Consider the following 20,653-nt stretch of genomic DNA (forward strand, 5'->3'; position numbering starts at 1 on the left):
TATTCACCTGATTTCTCAAAGAAAATCTTTAAAATGTCATATCAGATCGATACACAGCAGCAAAATAACAACAATCATCTCACTTAACCTGCACAAATCAGGTTGTATCACACTGGAATCAGTAAGGTTACAAATGAGAGAGCAGCTTGGTCTTTTTCAATTATCAATTCCAGTTAATACAAAAATAAGAATATTTCTCCAATACCTGACGCTGGTTTTCTGTCTCAAGCCTCAGTCTGGCTTCTACACATCTTCTGGTCTCCAGGAAGGCTTGACGTTGTGCTCTGTCTGATAGGTAGCTAATGAAGATTCCTGCAGTGTTCATACACATAAATAACACTGCTTGAGCCGCTATCTGCAATGAACAACAAGCAGGATTTTATCAGGCAACAGAAATAACAATATCAGTTTAAAAAAATAGGAGAGAGAATGACTGCTCTGCAGTCATGTTGGCTGTAAAACTAAATGGTTAGGAAAGTTTGCATAGAAGAATCCCCTGGATCTTAATTAACGGCATCAAACATATAAAATTCTCTCTGCCTCAAGGAAGAAAGATACAGTATTTGGGGGCATTAAACTCTAGTTGAACCACAAATGATGTTTCCAAGAACTGACTCACAGGGCTATAGTCAAGAATGATTACAAACATAATTAACAATTTGTTTTTGCACTGTCTTTTCTGTAGAAGCAACTTTGTGATTTGTTTCATGGTTTAGTTTGAGTGCAAAGCCATATTAAGGAAAACAAAGAGTGTCATTTAGCTAAGAATTACTATCAGTAATAATAGTTATTCTGTTATTATTAACCAAATTAAATAAATTCATTTTCAGCTGAAGTCAAAGCACAAGCTTGCACAATCTGAATCCTGAACCATCCAACAAGGTAAGCTGAAAGCATAACCAAATGCTTTCATAGCCTGTGTCTGTGTACATAAACCTTTTCTTCACTGATGCCTATATAAAATCTACAGTCATTCCTTGTAGAAGGTGCAGGTGTAGTAGAGGTTATTTTTGTGTTTTTGTTGTTGTTTTTGTTATTGTTGTGTTTTGTTGTTGTTTTGTTTTGTTTTGTAAAATCCGTGTAGTTGTTGAATAAGAAGAAAATATTTTATTCTTATGGTCTATGGGTCATGGTCTAGAAATTGCATTTTTGTAGTGTTATCTTATAATCAGTTGCCCTGAAATCCATTTTGCTTCTTCCAATAGAAAACATTTAGCAAAGCTCCCTAATCTCATTGTGATGCTGTGCCTAAGAACTGCAAGTCTCGTTCCTCACATTCATGCGGGCTACAGAAGTGAGATTTGATATCAGACTAAATGCATTTGGCAGAAACTTCAGCTTTATGCATTCCTATATTTCTGAATCTGGAGCATTGTTCTAGGATAGTGCAGGGAATTCATTTACAATTTATATGCCTTGATTAAATGAGTATGCATATCCTGGCTCCAGCTGAAGTTCTGTTTAACCTTTGCCAATAATAGACATCTAGGCAAAGCTTTTGAGAAATAAGGCTTGATTAGCATGATCTTTGCATCTTTCTAGCTTCCAGGATCCTGTGGTTTACAGCACCTTTGAGCTGGAGGTGGCATACTCCATCCATCTGCTCAACAGCCCCCGGTAGATCTACCATGTGCATTTTTCTCTGATTTCTTTCTGAAGCTAATTATACCTTTGGCCCTTATGGCATCTGATGACAAAGATTTCTACAATTTAATTAGGCACTTTGTGATAAATATGCTTCCTTTATTTTTCTTTAATTTGCGTCCCTATCATTTCTTTGAGTGCCGCATCATGTTTTTAATACGAGAAACAGTGACTAATCATTCCCAATTCATCTTCCTTTCAACTTACCTGATTTTACTGAGTTATATCATACCTTCTCTCAGCCTTTTCTTTAAAAGAGGGAGGAATTCAAGAGTATTTAGCCTCACTGTGTTTTTCACAATTCCACCTCTCTACTATTTTTTTCCTTTCTTCCACATTACCCTGTTTGTCTAGAGATAATGTGCCTGAGACCAGCCAGTTTCCACTCAACACTTTCTACCTTTGCTCCACTATAAAACAGAAAATACAGTAATTCAACCCATGAGATAACTCCTTTTTTTCCACAGGCTTCTAGTAAGTGTATGACGGGTTGACATGAGATAAGACCAGTTTGGATTGCATTGTTCAGCACAACTGAACTCAGCTGTGGGTGGCTGGAGAAGTCAACATTTCATATGATTTTGACCAACCTGAAGATAATCTGTGCACACACACTAGGAAAGCTAGGTTTAGGGTGACAAAAACAAACAATCAGAAGTCTAGTGTCAGGGTATTCTTGTTTATTTGCAAATTCAATTGTAACATCCACATGAGCCTAGTTCAGTCACCTGTCTCTGCTAATACTCAAGACTAGTTCCACTCGCTTCAGCAGATCTCCTTAGAGCAAATGCAGTAGAATTTGGCCTTCAATTAGATTTCATGAGTACATAATTTGATTTGGACAAAGGGAATTAAGGAAAACATGCTACAGGTAAAACTGCAGAGGCAGAATTTGCTTTTCTTACACATAGTCATCTGACTGAAACAAATCTAAAGAGGAAACTGCTCTGCCTTGCAAAAATGTCAGTCTGTGTCTCTTCTTAATAAAAATGATAATAATTTTTAAAATATAAAAATAAATCCATAAAAGACTTGAGTCTTTTGTTGTCACTCCTTTCTCTTGCTGTTTACAGTGGTCATTTCCAGAAGCCTTGTAGGATTTTCTTTTGCATATCAGGGCCACAGTCCACGGTACACTATGATTTTATAAGATGCGTGCTGTTTCAGATCTTTTTGACTGACCTGAAGATAATTAACGCTCACACTGTAGGAAAGCTGAGGTATAGGGTGAAAAAAGGGAAAATGTTTTCACATTTAAAATTCCTTTAGTACGTTTTTACCTTGCACAGGACTCAAATAAGTAGCTATAGCAGAAATATCAGGTAATCTTAAAAGCCATGAGTGATACATTTTGATGTTAAATAGAGCTCTGGGAGGTCTGCTTCTCATATATATTATAAATTGCAGACAAAAAGAGTATCCATCACCATGCTGCTTGGGAATATTTGTGTAACAGGACCTGCACTGTCCATGCTGAACCTGCGGTTGCACATGACTGAAAGCACGATGAATACAGATAAAGAAAGTTACTTGAGAAGATCATGCAGGTGGTTAGAAATAGCCATAAAAATATTACTCTAAAACTTTGCTTTCCACATTTCTCAGAGGAGGTAATTAAAAGTTTAGTTCACAGAGAAATCACTTGTCAAATCAAATTTACATTTATAAAGTATCCTTCATAGAGGCACCTTAGGGCACTTTGCAAAGTTGATGTGAAAAACAAAAACAAAAACAAAAACAAACAAACAAACAAAAACAAAGGCAACGAAAGGAGAAAATGCAGGTCAGACAAGTTTAAACTTAAATTTGACAGTACACATGGTTCTGACCAATTCATCTATATTTGTGATTGTATGAAAAGGGTTTTGCTGGAGTAGCTGAAAACAAGATAATATTTAGAGTGAATTTGGGAACAACCAGATCTCAGGCAAAGAAACAATTAAAAGGCACTGGACACAGCTGGTCAGGTGGAAGTATTAATCAAAGTAGGTACAGTATAGGGAACAGGGAAAGGAGAAATCATTAAAAAGACAGTGAAGGAGCTCAAAAGACTGTTGTGAAGTGGTAGGTGAATCCCAGACACAGAAAGATTATCACAACAGAACTGAATGTAGTTCAGGGAACTGGAAATTCAGAAGGGTACTGGTGAGGGAGTTTGTCTGAGCTGTTGAGAGCAGAGCTGGGTTATGCATAAAAACAGCATTTAGTAGGCATTTCTGTTAAGAGAAACTAGTTGAGTTTGTCTTGATTTGGAGTTTATGACTGTTTCCAGGAGTGTATACTCAGAGAGTGAGTTAGGGAGGAGTTTGCAAATGTCAAAAAGTTTTAGATCTTCAAAAATCATAACTGATGTGTGTTTGAATTCTGCCATGTGCTTCCTCGTTGAAAAAGTGCATTTGTCCATCAGGGAATTTAAATCAATAAGGTCTGCTGTAGGGTCTCCTAATTCAGTGCTTTCTGAGACCTGCCAGTAATAGACATTTCTGCAGTGCATAGTGCCTGACTAAGCTCAGCACTTCCAAAGAGCTCTTAACCTAAGGTGCAGTAAATAATCAATATTCAACAAATCCAAAAGATTGGAAATATGTTGACAGTCAGCTAACCCTAAAAAAGAGTCACTACCACAGAGAATCTTTATCATGAATAGTTCAGCCAAAGGTAGCATACATCTATATGGAAAGCACAGTGGAGATGGAGGAGAGAAAGCTGAAAAAGCCTAGGAAAAAAATCTGAAATGTGCAGGAACTGCAGGAACACTGAATTTCTGTGTTATCACCCCAAGTGCAGACAGAAGAAAACAAACAAACAAATAAAACTAGTATGCTCTGCAGAAATAAACCTAATATTAAGCTTCTTAGCAGGTGATTTTTTTTTTCTTCTGTATAGAAACAAAACAGTGTTGGGGCTAATCTCACCAAAACACATATGAAAATTAAAGAAATTATTTTCTACATAATCTCTAGCTGGACATTCTCAAGAAAGATTAACACTAAAGAACAGAAATTTCATTAATTCCTGAAATGAGCCTGTGGGAAATTATTTAATTCTTTTCCTATTTGTTTTTCTAATTTAGGATTGGCTTCAATAGCAGATTAGAGTGGTTCTTGGCTGTTTTGGGAAAACTAGGAAAGTAAAGCTGTTGTGCTACTTTAAGAGTGTTTTCAGAATGAGCCACATAAAGAACTGGTTGCTATGGTAATTATTATTGGTTAATTAGGTTTGGAGAAGCATTTTGATTCATAATTAGTTGTTTAACTAAAAATAGCAGCTTGCCACAAGGTTGGATTTTGTACCTAACGTCTCAGAAATCTCCCCATTTTCCCTTCCCCTTTCCTAGGTTACATAGAGGGGAAATAATTTATGGTTTTTTTTTTTAAGAACTGATCACCAGAAATGAGCTGAGGGTTGCATGAGAAGTGTGGGATTTGAGACCAAAATGCTCTACTTTGTGTAGAACAAGAACATGTGGCAGTACAGACTCCAGCACTCTCTCACTGCTGGGCTGTAGCAAGCCTCTATCTCCAGCTGAGACCATGATTTTATGAATCAAAGCTCTTGGCAGCAAAACTAGTAAGTACCTGTATCTCTGTGCTGCCTCTTGCCCACCTTGATCCCTCAGCACAGCTTCTTCTTTATCGTGCCAGATCAATTATTTGTGGGACCCTACTGTGAACTGTATCAGGGAACTTGGCCAACTTAAAAAACAAACACTTGGTGTTGGCAGTGATTTTCCTATCTAGAGCAGTTGTCTGATTGAGTTCACAGCACAGCCTCCACAGGGAGAGGAAGCACGTGAGTATTCATAGTTGGCACTGCTGCCAACTCATTAACCAAAATCATTGCTGCTTTATTGTTAAACCACCTTGTAAAGAGTTTTCTTATTTCCCATGTTCACTCCATCTGACTTCTCCTGGGACTCTGCTAAATGACAATGTGTGTTTGTTTTAGATTATGAGTACTTCTTCATCAAAGTTTATTGGAGACCTACCTGGCCCACAAAAGTGCCCAAACTGCTGCCTTGATATTCCAGAAAGCTCATCTGTTCCTGATCCTCTACATTGTCCAATTGTACAACATCTGTTTTATTGCTGCTCACAGCTGGAGTGAGTGTTAATTCTTTTATCTGATCCAAATATACATAATTTACTGAAAGTTAGGAATATAGCATATACCTGAGAAGACAGGGAGAGAAAAAGGGGTGTTGTTTATTGATAGTAAATTTAGTCAAGCACAGACTGTGCTGATTAAGAGGGGTGTTTCACCCCACCCATCCCTGGTTTGTTAAATGTGAAAGCAGCTATTTTTCTAAGTATAACCTCCTGGATATAAAGCCTTTTCATTTAGAACTGAGTTTTATGGTTCAGCTGTGCACAGCTCCCACAGGAACATCAGCTGATTCTTCAAAAACTCAGACCTCCTTTCAGGCCTCCAGGAGAGCAAAGCTCTTTTAAGAATCTTGGTCTTCTTGCTTCCAAAACTGACACTAGAGGACTTCATGATGTACTTAGGAGCACAGTCTGGCCCTTAAGATGCAGGAAATCTGTAGCCTCAAAGGCTGGTTAGCCCTGTCTAACAAAATATAGGGTGTACCCCAAGGAACGAATAGATCATCCACAATGGGAATAACTGGTCTCAGCCATGGTCCTCTCCATGCTATTTCAGAGTATTTTAACAAACCTATTGTTCCTGCACTGCTAATGATTTAGAAAACAAAGACCATTTTCCTTCTGAACATTTGTGTAAAATCAATTATTCTAGTTGAAGATAGAATTCAGAAATACATATCTTTAATATTCAGAATAAGAGGTTTAATTTACTGTTAGAGAAATAGCTATTTCTTTCTCGCTCTTTCCATCTCATTGAATCCATTAGGAATGTAGAAAATTGCATGTCTGAGTAAATTGTTCACCAGTAGCTCAAACCATACAATTTGGCAGATCACCTATCAACCATGTTTTACAACATGGTGTGGTACAAGAGATCTTCCAGGAAAATCATATCATATCAGACACGTAAGAGCTGACATAGCTTGAGTGATGTACAGAGGCAGTCAAGCAAATACATAACCCTGCTAGTGCCATTGAACAGCCACAAATGTCAAATTATTTTCAGCACATCACATCCAACTCCCCTTGAGTCAGGCTAAAATTTAGGATTCAGACAGAACCTTAACAACAACAAACATCTATTCTGGGACTGCTGATAATCTTTTGGTACTTTTCTTTTTATGAATATTAAATTGACTAGACATGTCTGGGACATTGTCATAGTAGGGTCATATCCCATACTTACAGGTGAACAGACAGAGGTGGGTAAATGATCTTCATTAGGAACAGTTTTCTATGGATACAGGGTAGTTTGCTGAACCCTCTCTCTGACTGTCATCTAGGAACTGGTCTTGAGCTATACAATGAAATCTGGTGATCATATCACCTGTTCACAGCTCTCTTTTGTCATCATTTTGCACACAGGATGCTGTTTAGAATGAACGGTCTTGCTCTTTCTGGTGAATAACCTCCTCTATTCAGTATTGTGTCTACTGGGTAAGTATCTTTTCCTTCTGTTCTCAAGACAGCTGCATTGCAGTGTAATTAAAAGAAGAAATCTAATGCCAAACCTTCCAGGTGTCATCATTTGATTGTCCAAAAATGTCACCTCATTTAGTGTGTTTAGGTAAACACAAAAAGTTCAAATAGAAATTTCTATTCTCTTTTCAAAATATATGTAAACTTGAAACCATGGTACATGTACTACAGAATTACTTTAAATTACCTAGGCTGTCTAACCAAGAGTAGATCCTGTAACACCACCCCCCTTCCCCCTCTCCCCACCTTGCTCAAACACACACACAAAAAATGATAAGGCACAACACAAATGCCTCCATAGTAGAGAAACACACTGGAAGCAACCCATGACAGTCATAGAGGGGAGGTTAGGAAACTGCTGAAGTGATGATATTAGACTGCTCACTGCTTGGAAGGGAATGCAAAGCAGCTGTAGATTTTCCCTTTCTGCACTTTCTAGTTTCAGACTCGTGAAGATCAGACTGTCTGACTTTTCCTTACGCATCTTTTTATGCAGAAGCTGATCTTCATTGCAAGCTGTACATTTACTCTTCAAAACAAATACCAAGTAATTACATTTAATAGAAGCCACATCCCATTTAAAGCCACAAGAAAAATAAATTGTTCTTAATAAAAGTGACTGCATCTAAACAAAGATTTATAATTATTTTATCTGAAATGGGGAAGCACATGCAAAACGTCATAGATATTAGGAATGAAAAATCATTCCTGGTTTTTTGGACCAACCCTTACCAAATGCTGATTTTTTTACCCTTGCTACATAGGTGGACAGTCAAATTCTAGATAACTATCTCCCACTTCAGATGCACCAGTATTTGGAGAGCAGATTTCAGACATCATAGCTAACTTCTCATTGACAAAAAACTTCTAGCTGATACCCAGCCTGGAAATGTCTGAGATCTGCATTGAGTCTGGACACCCTAAAACTGGGACCTCTAAAACGAAAGCCACTTTTGGAAAAAATTCCCAGTTTTTCTCAATAGTTCTCTCTAATCTAATGCAAGATAGTAAAGGGCAGAACTAGTACTTCCTTTAATAGATTATACAACTGATTAGGAGGAATGGTAGAAAAAAAGATCACAAAAGCTGCTTTGCAGCATTGGAAAGAATTTAACCACATTTTAAGGAAAACTACTTAATTGATAGTCTATATTTCTACTAAATGGGTTTGTGGTGGTGTTCTGCACAGCTGTTTTTATTGCTGTAGATAATGGCTCTTATCCGAAGTAGGATGTCAAAACTGAGTGAGCGATAATTATGTTTGGAGAGCTGACAGCAGTTCATCTTTTCTGACACACTTTGTTGCTGTTTTCATCTGATCAAATGTATGTGCATCCCAGCAATTACCTACAGTATGTACTCCACATCTCTTCCCAATGGAACTGGCAATTGCTATGATTTGTGTGCAGGTGACCCTGATTCAGTGCAGTTTACAGAATTATAGCAGCCTGCACAAGAGAAGCTTGCCTAGCTATGTTAGGTCAGGTTGTATGTATTTTCCTCTGAATTATCAAGATGAGACCATAGGTGGAGGAAAGATTTTGCAAATCACTTTTTTTCTCCTTTTTAGTTCTGCAATGGAAATAAAAATCTGTAAAATGTAATGATTTTAAAAGCTTTTCAGATTCTTCATTAAAGAATAAATACTCTCTTATGAAAGGCAGTCTAGTCCAGGTAAGAGTAAGCCTAATACTTTTTTTTTTTTTTTTTTTTTTTTTTAAACAACCAACCAACCAACCAAAAAAATGATTTAACTAAAATTGTACTGAAAATACCGGTAATGAAAAATAAATGAGGGTATCATCATCTTCAGTGTTATTTTCCAAATTATATGTGTTCTTCAAAACATGCTTCTACTCTGACTGGAAGCTCTGCTGATCAGATGTTTGTGTTAATCAGTTATACCTGCTGGCAAACAAACAAACAACCCCCCACAGCTGCTCCTTTTTTAAACTATTAGCCTAAAAAGCCAAAACAGTGCTGGAAATAAAAGCTATTTACACTTAATTATCAGTATTTTTAACAGAAGACTAAAGTTTCCCCACAGCTACACCTGTAACTGGCTGTCATTTTGCACAGGTGTTGTTAGAGAGGGAGTTAGCACAATGAATCTACAGCTGATTTATGTACGAGACCACAAACATCAACTTTCATAATTTCAGGTTATGTTGTAGGCCATCTAGCTCAGAAATGATAAGGAAAACAATTCCTCCCTTCAGATATCGTATCATGGGTGCTTTGCTTGCATTTTTATATATATATATATAAAATTGTGTGTGTGAAAAGGACCTGAAAGCCACAATATATGCAATTAATATTCCCTGTGCTTATTCTTTCTCTCACTATCTCCTTTTGTTGTTGACTATGACGACTATGAAAAACAAGAAGAGACAGACAGCAATATCCCCTCCTAGCAAAGCATTAAGAAGAGAAAAAACAAAACAAACAAACAAAAAAAGGTTCTCAGCTATTCCTGATGCTAATATTAGGTTGTAAACATGACAGATTGAAGCACCTGAGTCCTGCCTTTACTTTGGAGAAATCTTAGGTAGCATGAAGATGGTGGACTGTATTCTGGTTTGCCACTTTGCACTGACTATACTTGGGAGAATACAGGATTTCAAGTATCCTTAACTGCATTAATTACCAATGATAATATGTCTTCAGGGAGTCTTGGAGAGACTGCAGGAAATAGAGACTGTGAGATATGGATGAGCCTGTAAAGAAAACTTTAGGATAGTTTAGGATGGGGTAATAGGGTCCAGGAGCCTTTGTTATCTGAAGCTGAGGTGAACACAGCTCAGGTGCAGTAGCAGGACTGAATCTCTCTTTTCCAAGCTTAAATGAGAATTTTGTTGAAAACCATCTATTGTTATCCAATACTCTTTAAAAGTCTCTTTTACCTCCATTTTTTAACTCTCACTTAATAACTATCCTGGATAAAAAATAAGGAAGGGACATGGGAGCAAATGGAAATATACTGGACAAAGGACATGAAAAGTTACAGCATTCCAGACCAACGGATTAAAACTTTATCTCACAGAGTTAGGCAAGGACAAACATTTTCCTTTGTGAAACCTGTGGGTGTTGTTTTGCTATTAGTCATGGTGAATGCTTCAGTGTGGTGAGCTAGAAGTCAGACTGACATCAAAAGTACAAAGAGTGCTGTGGGAAAAAGTTGACTCAGTCCTTTGCCTGGCAGAATATGCCGTAGACAAATAATAAAGGATTAGGGCTTTTTTTTTTTTTTTGCCACTTTGCTACCAAAGGAGATGTATAGTAGAGGATGCATTCTGAATTAACACTAGTGTGATTAGGTAGGACTAGTTCCTTTGAAGGCAGTGGACTATTCTGGTGTAAAACAAAGATGGGATTAACATTAAACCCTGATATTTACAGTGGGCCAAATACTCCTTGCTTGACAATACAAGACATGCCTTTGTTTTTGCTGCTTGTGTAAGCATAAGAAATAGAAACTGAACTGTTCATGGAATATTAAATAAATTATACAAGACAAAATAACCACTGTCTCTGATCTTAAATAATAAATTCTGCTGAAACCAATGAGAACTGCTGGAGAGTATTAAATCTTCATGGATATAATATAAACTAACAGAAGATGCCTCAAATGGATTAAATCAGCATATCTCTGTATAAGTAATATAAGGTTTGATCCAATGTGTGGCCACAAATTGTACCCAGTTTTGCTGTTCAGACTTTGTTTAAAAGCAGCCACTTGGGAGCAAGGTCACTGGTAACCTGTTCACATAGGAACTTACAGGTTTCAAAGGAGTATTTGCTTGAACAAAGCAGTGTTTGATATGAGTGAGCATTTAGCTCATGTATCTACTGTATAGATCAATATAGCAGCAGTCATGATATGTAAACATTGCTCTCTTAGAAGCACTCAGTAGATGAGTACTTGAAAAGAAATTGTAGCCTTGGATATGAAGGGGTAGGAACACTGAGGCTGACAATGTTGTGTTTCATGGAAAAAAAAAAAAAAAAAAAAAAAAAACACACCACAGAATTTAAGTCAAGAATCAGCTGACGAAGTGGATTTTTTTACTGAAATTTCAGGAAAACGGGAGAACATTTGTTCTGAAACTTAAAGAAGGAAACCAGACACAAGCAGTTTTAGAAAGAGTTCATCCCAACTGGTTGATGTTTTTTGGATGCCAGACAGTGCAGCAGTCAAGTCTATGAAAAGGCTCAAGGGGAAAGGAGACAGTCAGTGCTAGGGTAAGATATTTATGTTTAATGCTTGATAAAAATCCTGGTCTTTTTGATGGAGATATGCCTACCAGCTCTGATGTTTTTTTAAGCAGTTTCCTCCAACAATCTTGGTTTGCTAACTATTAGAACACAAGTGAAACAAAATATTTCAGATACCCTAAGAAATCACTAGTGTTTCCTTCTTGTTAACAAATTGATTTTTTTTTTTTTTTTTCATGCTCTACAAACATGTTAGCTGTTGATATTAAATGGACATCAGATACTGTACAATAACCACATGTGAAAACTGTATTAAATTACGGAGAAAAGCAAGAACATGCTTAAATGTCTTCTTCATGTTGCCCTCCTCATGAACATCCACATCACCTCAATTTGTCATTATGTAAACATAAAACTGACATCTTCTTGCAATAAACAAACAACATAGTTGTATCATAAATATTTTTTTCATGCATTTTGAACTTCTTTTTTTTTTTTTTTTTTTTTTTTTTTTTTGCTTTCAGATGTATTCCTCTGTGTTATTAAAAATAGTGAAAATCTCTAAGTCATGCCAAATATTTTTTTCTCAAAGAGAAAAATATTAATCAAAAAAGTAGAACCAGTCAATCTGAACACCTCATCCCAGATGCTATTTGAATATAACCATATATATATATACACTCATACTTGGGAGTCATGTCTAGAGACAGGTAAGACAAATTTGGAGAACTAGAAAATTTTTATGAAGGGCTTTTATAGAAAAACGAACAGACAAAAAAGCAAAAACTACAAAAATCCCACACTAATACAAATCAAACCAGTTGAGTGATTACTTGTGTGTTAAAGTTTTTTTTTTTGTTTGTTTGTTTGTTTTTGTAGGTAGGTAGGTAGGTAGGTAGGAGCAAAGAAGCACAACTACTGTGTTTCTGGGCAGCTCAGCCTTGCAGGTGTGCAAATGCCTTTTTCAGACTGGTACAACTGCAGAGGAATCTAGAAGGGAAAATGTGGTCACTCAGAGATACTTAAGATTCGGGTAGCTTGTGGGCAACACCAGGGCAGGCTTTATAGGAATAGAGCATTACTGATGCTCATTTTGAGTATACTTAAATTTCACTTTGAAGTCCTGCCTGAAAGTCAGCCCCAGGACTCCAAACACACACAGAGCCTTTGTGAAGAACCACGGGCTCCTTCAAATAAATGGCTTTTGGTGCTGCATAGCACAACCTGCTCAAGGAACAGGGTTATGATTCACAGCAGAGTGTGACACAAGCATTCTCAAGCCAGCAAAGACCAGTGGTTATCTGTTCATACGCAAACTTCCCATCTCAAGCCTAGAAGTATGCTGGGCACATGCACTCTGCACTGTACCCATCCAAACAAGCCTAATGACCTAGTTCTGAAGGTCAATGCAAGATGGGGTAGCAGAGCTCTGTCTCTGAAATTGAAATGGAAGATTCTGCCACCAGAGTTGTCCACTACACAAAATATTTCCTTGGAGACCTGGAAAGACATCAGTCTGCATAGCCTTCTTTTCACAGTCTCACAGAGGAAAATTTCACTTAGGGATTTTTTTTTTTTTTTTTTTTTTTTTGTGTGTGTGTGTGTTTTGTTTTGTTTTGTTTTGTTTTGTTTTTTCAATAGATTCCCTTGAATGAAAGAATGACTGGACCAAAGTCTCACTGTTCCTGACATCAAGTTGGAAACATCAGAGAGGTTCTGGAGTTTCCAGAGGGGTGTACACTATTTTTGAAATGAATGCCATAAAAACAGTTTGATGAGGGACGAAAAATGTGGTTATGGTCACTCTCAGCTTCCAGTTTCCTCTGACCTCAAATTGAAACTGAAATGGAAGAGTCATTTTCACTGCTGTTTGAAAAATCTCTACTCTAGGAGATAGAGGGTCACGTTGACCTCAGTATTCAATAAAAACTTGCTGGATTACAGGGGAAGGTTCTGCTGATCTGCAGGACTTGCAATTGCAAGCGGTGGTACCTCACTAGCCAACTTGCTCCAGGGCTTCCAGCATCTCAGCAATACCATTGGATTTGAATAGGATCATCCAGATGTTTCAGAAAAGTATGTTCTTATCTACAAACTGTTGTGTCTGTCTTCAAAATTATGATAAAAATTTAAAGTAAATATGGGTTGACCTACCTCTACTCTACCACCCTAATTCCAGTAAGAAAAACAAGAGTGTCTGTATTATACATGTGCTTTACGCCATCTTTTATTCTGAACAGAAAACCCAGCATGAATTTGCAGAGTATTCAACATTACTAAGCAATTCCTGTATCAGGCAGGAGTCGAAATGGCAAACTAAAAATATTTTATTGAAGATTTCTTTATAGTTGATTTGAATTTCTGATGCTGATTTTGTAGTCTGGAAATAAAGGCATTTTGCTGAATGAGTGTATTGCCTTTCACAACATGAAAAAACATGATTATCCTGGCAAGGTCAGAGTTTATTGCCCTTGAAGAGAACATTATCCACCATGTTCCCTGAATTACAATTGTATGCTGCTAAGAACCTTTATTGGAGAAGAAAAGGAGCATTTTGTGTCTGTTCAAAAGTAAATGCCCAATTCTCTGCTTTCTGGCAGGGGTAGAAATCTCAGCCCTAGGAAAAGTGCTCTGCTACTCCAGCAACATAAAACAGCCTTAGGTCTGATGAAACCGTCTTGAGTGTCACACAGAGAGAAAAAAGCAGATTCTACAAGAAGATGCTACGAGAAGCACCACACTCACACACTCTCATCCAGGCCAGGGATTTCAACCTGATCTCCAAAGTGGAGAGATACAGATTTGAAGGGTAGATCATTCAGTGGATAAGGAATTGGCTTGGAGGTCACACCCAGAGAATGGTGGTCAATGCCTATATGTCCAGGTGGAGGCTGGTGATGAGAGTTGTCTGTCAGGGGCCTGTCCTGGGACCAGTATTGTTTAATAACAATGACATAGACAATGGGATTGTGTGCACCCTCATCAAGTTTGCAGACGACACCAAGCTGAGTGGTGCAGTTGATACAACAGAAGGAAGAGATGTCATCTAAAGGGACCTGGACAAGCTTGAGAAGTTGGCCCATGTGAACCTAATGACATTCAACAAGTCCAAGAGCAAGGTTCTGTCTGGGTGAGGGCAATCCCAGACATGAATACAGACTCTTCTCTTGGAAGAGGTTATTAGATTCTGACATTTTCTTGCACTATCAGCAATATTATTGGTTAATTTTGAATTAATGGCTGATCCACAGTGTCCTTAGATAACCATAGGTATAAATTCTTGAAATTGTGGAATTTCAGGCTACATAAATGAAACTAGATCAGACTAATCTGTCAACTTCAGTGAAGGGATCATTAGTAATACAAAATGGTTTGCTTCTTTGGAAGCTGAGAGGTGAGAACAATTCACATCAGAGCCATAAATAGGAGCCAGTATCATTTACTTATAGAAAGTAGGGCATGAAGGTATTTTCCAACTTTATTGATTCTACGATTCTATGATTCCATGAAAGGACCCTGACAGGTCATTTAAGCCATGCTCCAGGTCCTAGATGCTACCTAAATAAATTCTAACAAAATGCCTCTCTAAACTGCTCAATTATATTTCAGGATGAAGCCTCCCAGGCAAATTGTGGTTACCTACATATCTTTGTTGCAAAGTTTCTCCTACTATCTAATGCAAATATTCTTTTTAGTAAATTAAGACCATTGTCTCTCTTGTTAGCTATAGATGAAACTAAGAACAATTATTTTCTTCCTTTCTGTAGCTACTTCTCCCATACTTGAAGGCTGTCACAGCTTCCCTTCAACTTTCTTCTCTAGAGTTATCCTCTATTCTGAAATCAATACGTTTAAAGATCAACAGTGCTTGGCTGGGAGGAGGCTAATTAGTATCTTTTTAAAAGAAGGATAGTGTCAATTGCTCAAATATGGTCCTAACTGCCTAAGGGTAAACCTGCCTCCAGCTTACTTTGGTAGCTAAGGTGGCTGAGGAAGCTGCAGTGAAACCACAGTTCACAGCTAGGTATGTCAGATACCTCCTAACACTTATGTAACGTTTCAAACAGGGAGGGAAGCTGAATGGTTGCCACTGGTGAAGAAGCTTTGTTATCGATGGATAGAAAGGACATGTACTTACTGATATTCTTCAAACTTTTCCACCTGCAATATTACTCACACCACAAGGATCTAGTAGGTGAAGACAGAATCATTCCCTGAAAGATTCACTAATTGTATATGTGCCTGATGTTTGCTATAAGCTTGTGCTCCAGGGCTGCATGATATCACCGGGTGGGGATGGTGATAAGTCCATAGACTTCTTCCATGAAGAAGTGTAGTACCATGCCACATGATGACATGATACAAGCCTGCAGTTATGTCTCAGTGCAGGATTTGAGGCTGAAATGGACTGAAGTGGGTGCAGAAAGCATGGCATGTATGCTAAACAAGGTCCTGTACTGTGAGCACAGGAACTCTGCCCTGCCCTAGCTGTGTGTTTTGTCCAGACTGAACAATCCCAACTCTCTCAGCCTCACTTCATTGGTCAGAAGTTCCAGCCCTTTAATCATCTTAGAATGAGAGAATCATTTAGGTTGAAAAAGTCCCTTAAGATCATCAAGTCCAGCCATCACATACCAAACACGATCAAATCCATCACTAAACTATGTCCCTAAGCACCACATCCACACGTCTCTTAAATACCTTTAGGGACTGTGACTCCACCACCTCCCTGGGCAGCCTGTTTCAACATTTAAACATGCTCTCCTTGAAGAAATTCTTCTCAATATTCTAAATCTCCCTTGGTGCAACCTCAGATCGTTTCCTCATGTCCTATCACTTATCACTTGAGAAAAGAGACCAACAACCACTTCACTATAACCTCTTTTCAAGTAGGTGAAGACAATGAGTTCTTTCCCCAGCCTTTTTTTGCTCCACACTAAACAACATCAGTTCCATCAGCCACTCCTCATGTCTTGTTTTCTAGTCCCTTCACCAGTTGCCTTTCTCTGGACTCACTCCAGTATGTCCATTTCTCTTAAGAATTTAAGGAGCCCCTTAGCTTACAGAAGTCAAAAGTTCAACTGACTACCACCCTGTACTTTTAGGTCCCTAGATCACATATGAATAGGCTATAGGCCAGATGACTCCAGTGAGTAATTGCTATGACTGTCTACCCTTCCAGATTTTGTAGACCACAAAGTTCCTACAAGGTCTTTGAGAATTTTTGTATGTATGTCTTTATGATTTATGATCTTTCCTTACTTGTAGGATGCTCTAGTGTTTTTTTTTTTTTTTTTTTTTTTTTTTTTTTATTCTTTGGATTTTCACTATACGTTAAAGGATTCTATGTTCTGACTAAGGAATTTGAAAGTTCTTTGTAAATCTGCAACTGCTGATCAGCCAGAAGAAGACAGTCTGATTTCTAGATTATAGTTTGAGTTTTTAATGATAGTAATTATGAAAAATGTCTCTTAATTAATGGCATGTGTATTTTCCATTTTTAAATTGCACCTATAAACTCCCTTTAAATATACACAAACTTTAGGAACATAGTAAATATTATTTTGACTTGCAAATGTAATTACTGAACCAGAAAGCAAGTTACAAAACAAAAACAACAAAAAAAGAATAAAAAAGAATAAAAAAGAATAAATCATGAAATTCCACATCATTACCTTTACTGAGTATTTGTATCTATCTAATATGAATATATGCAAATCTATGAAGTAGTTGGAAACTTTAGAACTTTAAATATGGGATATTATAATTTTTGTATTAGATAGATTAGGTTACAGTTAGTATAGCTACAGCCTTTGGAGATAAGGATAGACTGAATTCTGAAATGTGTTCCAACTTTGGCTAATTGTGTTCTAACTAATGTGTCCTAACTTTGGTTAATTATTTTTGGGCAGCAGAGAGTTCAACCTGAGACCTAGATACCCCAGCCAGTTTCACACAGTGCCCAGGAAGGAGGAATTGCTCCTGGCCCAAGAGCTTACAGCATTTGCACAAGGATCAAGATTTGATCTCTTTTTTTCCTTCAATTCCACGTGAAAGGGTTTGAATCTATATAGCCATGTTAGGAAAGATCTCTATTAAGGCAACAAATGAATCCAGGTGGGAATGTACTCCATTCCAATCACTGAAACTGCTTCACTGTTTGGATGTGAAAGCAAGAGTCATGGGGTCATGAGAAGGACATCTGAGGATGAGGCTTACTCTGTAACCCATACACAGACCTCTATAAACTGTATGGCTTTTACTGTATGGACTAATGTAAAGAGATCATAGAGTCATTTATGATCTGGCTGAAGTAGAAGACAATTATACAGAGCCAGGCTTTTTTTTTTTTTTTTAAAAAAAAAAAAAAAAAAAGATGAGTTATAATGAAACCATTACCACTACATTCAGCACATTCATTTTTTAACAAAACATGCGTGGCTGACAAGTCAGTAGTCTTCTTTTTACATCATGGAAGGTGATGGGCATGTTTTGCACAAAAATCTCAAAGCAATTGAATGTATTAGTCACATATTATAGCAACTGAGAAAGGCAAATTTTCAAATCAACTGAAGCACAGAAACATAAAGTGATGTGTGTGGGTCAGCACAGGCCATTGATAAATTTAGTGATGAAATGGGAATGATCCTCACTCCCAGTCCCTAGCTGAAATCTGTGATGCATACAACTCCTTCTTCTAAAAGAATATGCATGTCTGGCACGTTAAATTAGAACCATGCTGAGCATGTGTGGGATGATTTCCACATCAATTATAACCCTATCTAGTATGCACGGGGAAAAATATTAATACTAATAAACATTAGATACTTTAATATATGACAGAAATCACACGATAAAAGAATGTGTATATCTAGATCTTGTTCAGTTACTTGAGTAACTGCCATAAGATCTAATTCATTTCTTTAACTAGGATCCTTACTCCTTACTTGATGCCTAATATATTATCACATAGATCTTCTATGCTGATTGATTTTCCTGGTTATTATTATTTCTTATTTGCATCATGATGATACCTCTGGATTTACTGATGAAGTTTCTACCATGGTAGACCTAAGGCGAGCAGGAGAGAACAGATCACTCCATTCTTGAGTAGCTCCCAGGTAAGCAAAGCAGAGGAGTGTGAACAAAGGAGAAATAACAGAATACATGGAGATTGTATCCCTCCAAAGAAATAAACAGTTTTTTCCTAATTAGGATTCTGCGTCTGTTGAAAGCTTCCGTTGATTTCAGTAAAGAATGATTTCTGCATTTTCTTTTTAAGGGACTGTACTGTTAGAAACAAAGGCAAAGATATTAAAAAATAAAAAAATAATAAATCCAAAACTGTAATGATCAAGTCAAATTTGAAAACCAAAACTGAATAGGTAGAAGAATTGAATAACTCAACTCATTCAAATATTCTTTCATTTATACCAGGGACAATTGTTCCTTAGATTAAAGCTAAGACCATCTTACAAAATGACAACACCAGCATCAGACTATTCAGGATATACATGGTTATTTGTTGGGGTAGTGAAAAAAAATTATTTGAGTTCATTTTATTTTTTATGATAATGTGCTCCAGCCATTTCTCAGACTGCAACACTGGTTAATTAATGAACTTGGCAGCCTTCCTCTCTCTTCTAAGGCTAACTGCGTGAAACCTTGCAGCAGCAGAAGCCAGCAAATGAAGTAGCAGCACTTCTTAAAATAGTTGCTTATAAGCAAAACTTGCATGAGGGAATATTACTCTGTCAGCCAATGACTGTCTGGCTTTGCAGTTCACCCTGTGTTCATTTCCTGATAATTTTTGTTCTAGATTATGCAGTACCACACTCATATCTCTGTCTGCAGACTTGGGTGTTTGGAGAGATAAGAATGACAGAGCTCACTCCAAGATATTCCTGGAGGACTTGGATGTCCACGTTTGTGCTCTCCTCCAGAAGAAATGCAGATTCAGAGCAATGTTTCTAAACAGGCTTCTTTGTTTACCTAAAGCTCCTAATGTCTGTGGGATTCCTTTCATTACACTCTGTGGGCTTTAAATCAAGTCCCTAAATCAAGGTTTTGAGAGTTTCTGTGTCAGTCACATCCTAGTAAGTTTTCTTAGTAAGATCCTTAGTACCAAGAAATGCTGTGCAAGAACTCAGTACTTTCTGTGATTGATCCCTTTTGGCCATCCAGGTCTCTTTTATCCCTGGTTTGAATGAGTGAGGCTAGCACCAGAATGCTCAAAATTCACTGCACCAATAACAGTGATTTGCATTCATCTCCCTTCTTGGGCCAGATTGCAACTCTACAATCTCTGCTGCGCTAGGGATGGGTACAAGCTGCACTGCAACAAGAACAGAGCAGAAGAAACTGAGTTTTTCTCTGAAAGGGAAGTTAGAGATGAAAAAAATTAACAACAACAACAACAACAACAACAAACAAACCCTCAGAAGCCACAATAAGGGACGTCATACACGTAATTTGCAAACATATGACTGCAAGAGTTTAAGACAGAAATGTATGTTGAGTGCCATCCTCTAATAGGTCCTTATACAACACATGATAAACCATGTCTGAGATTGAGTATAAAGTAGCCAGAACGATGAGCAAGAGGAGAACTAGCTAGAAGGGAACTATGAAAGACAGAGAGTATGTCTTAAATCTATTTCCCTATGATTTAGAGTTTCACTATGAGGTCTTTCCCCTATATTTGGGATTTTCAGCTGCATGTCCCCTTCCCCACTCCTCAACACCAAGGGTACTGTCTCTGTCTCTTCGTCTCAACACTGAACTGGGCCTACCATTATCTTTTAAAACATCTATAAATCTGTATAACAATAGCTCAATGACTGGAGGCTCACCCTCATTCAATATCTCCTTCCTCCCTAAGGACTGTCTTCCCTGTAGGCTCTGCTTGGTTTTGGGGAGCTGGAGGAGCAGCAGAAAAGAAAGCAGAGAAATTGTCTGGGAAAGATTCATCGGGTCAGAGAGAGGCAACCAGAGCATAGAGTCTGTTGGTTGGGACATGTGCTTGAGGGAAAGATTTAATAGCATTATATAAAACACTAAAATGTTCAGCAAGGACATCAGAAAAGATGAATTCCTTAATCAGTTGGCTACAGATCCAAGTTTTTTTTTTTTTTTCTCTCTCTCTTTTTTTTTTTTTCTTTTTTTTTTCTTCCTGGGCACACCGAATCTTGAACTTTTATCTTCCTAGA

The 20,653-nt window shown here is 37.5% G+C and overlaps 1 protein-coding gene across 1 annotated transcript in view; it reads right to left on the reverse strand.

Annotated features, from left to right (window-relative positions):
- Nucleotides 1-20,653, reverse strand: part of ADCY8 (adenylate cyclase 8) — a 122,393-nt gene that overhangs the window by 95,363 nt on the left and 6,377 nt on the right. The window contains 1 exon segment of the mRNA XM_032182458.1: nucleotides 206-355. Within this exon segment, the coding sequence (XP_032038349.1) occupies nucleotides 206-355 (150 nt within the window).

Source organism: Aythya fuligula, chromosome 2, assembly GCF_009819795.1.
Source record: "Aythya fuligula isolate bAytFul2 chromosome 2, bAytFul2.pri, whole genome shotgun sequence".
Classification (NCBI taxonomy): domain Eukaryota; kingdom Metazoa; phylum Chordata; class Aves; order Anseriformes; family Anatidae; genus Aythya; species Aythya fuligula.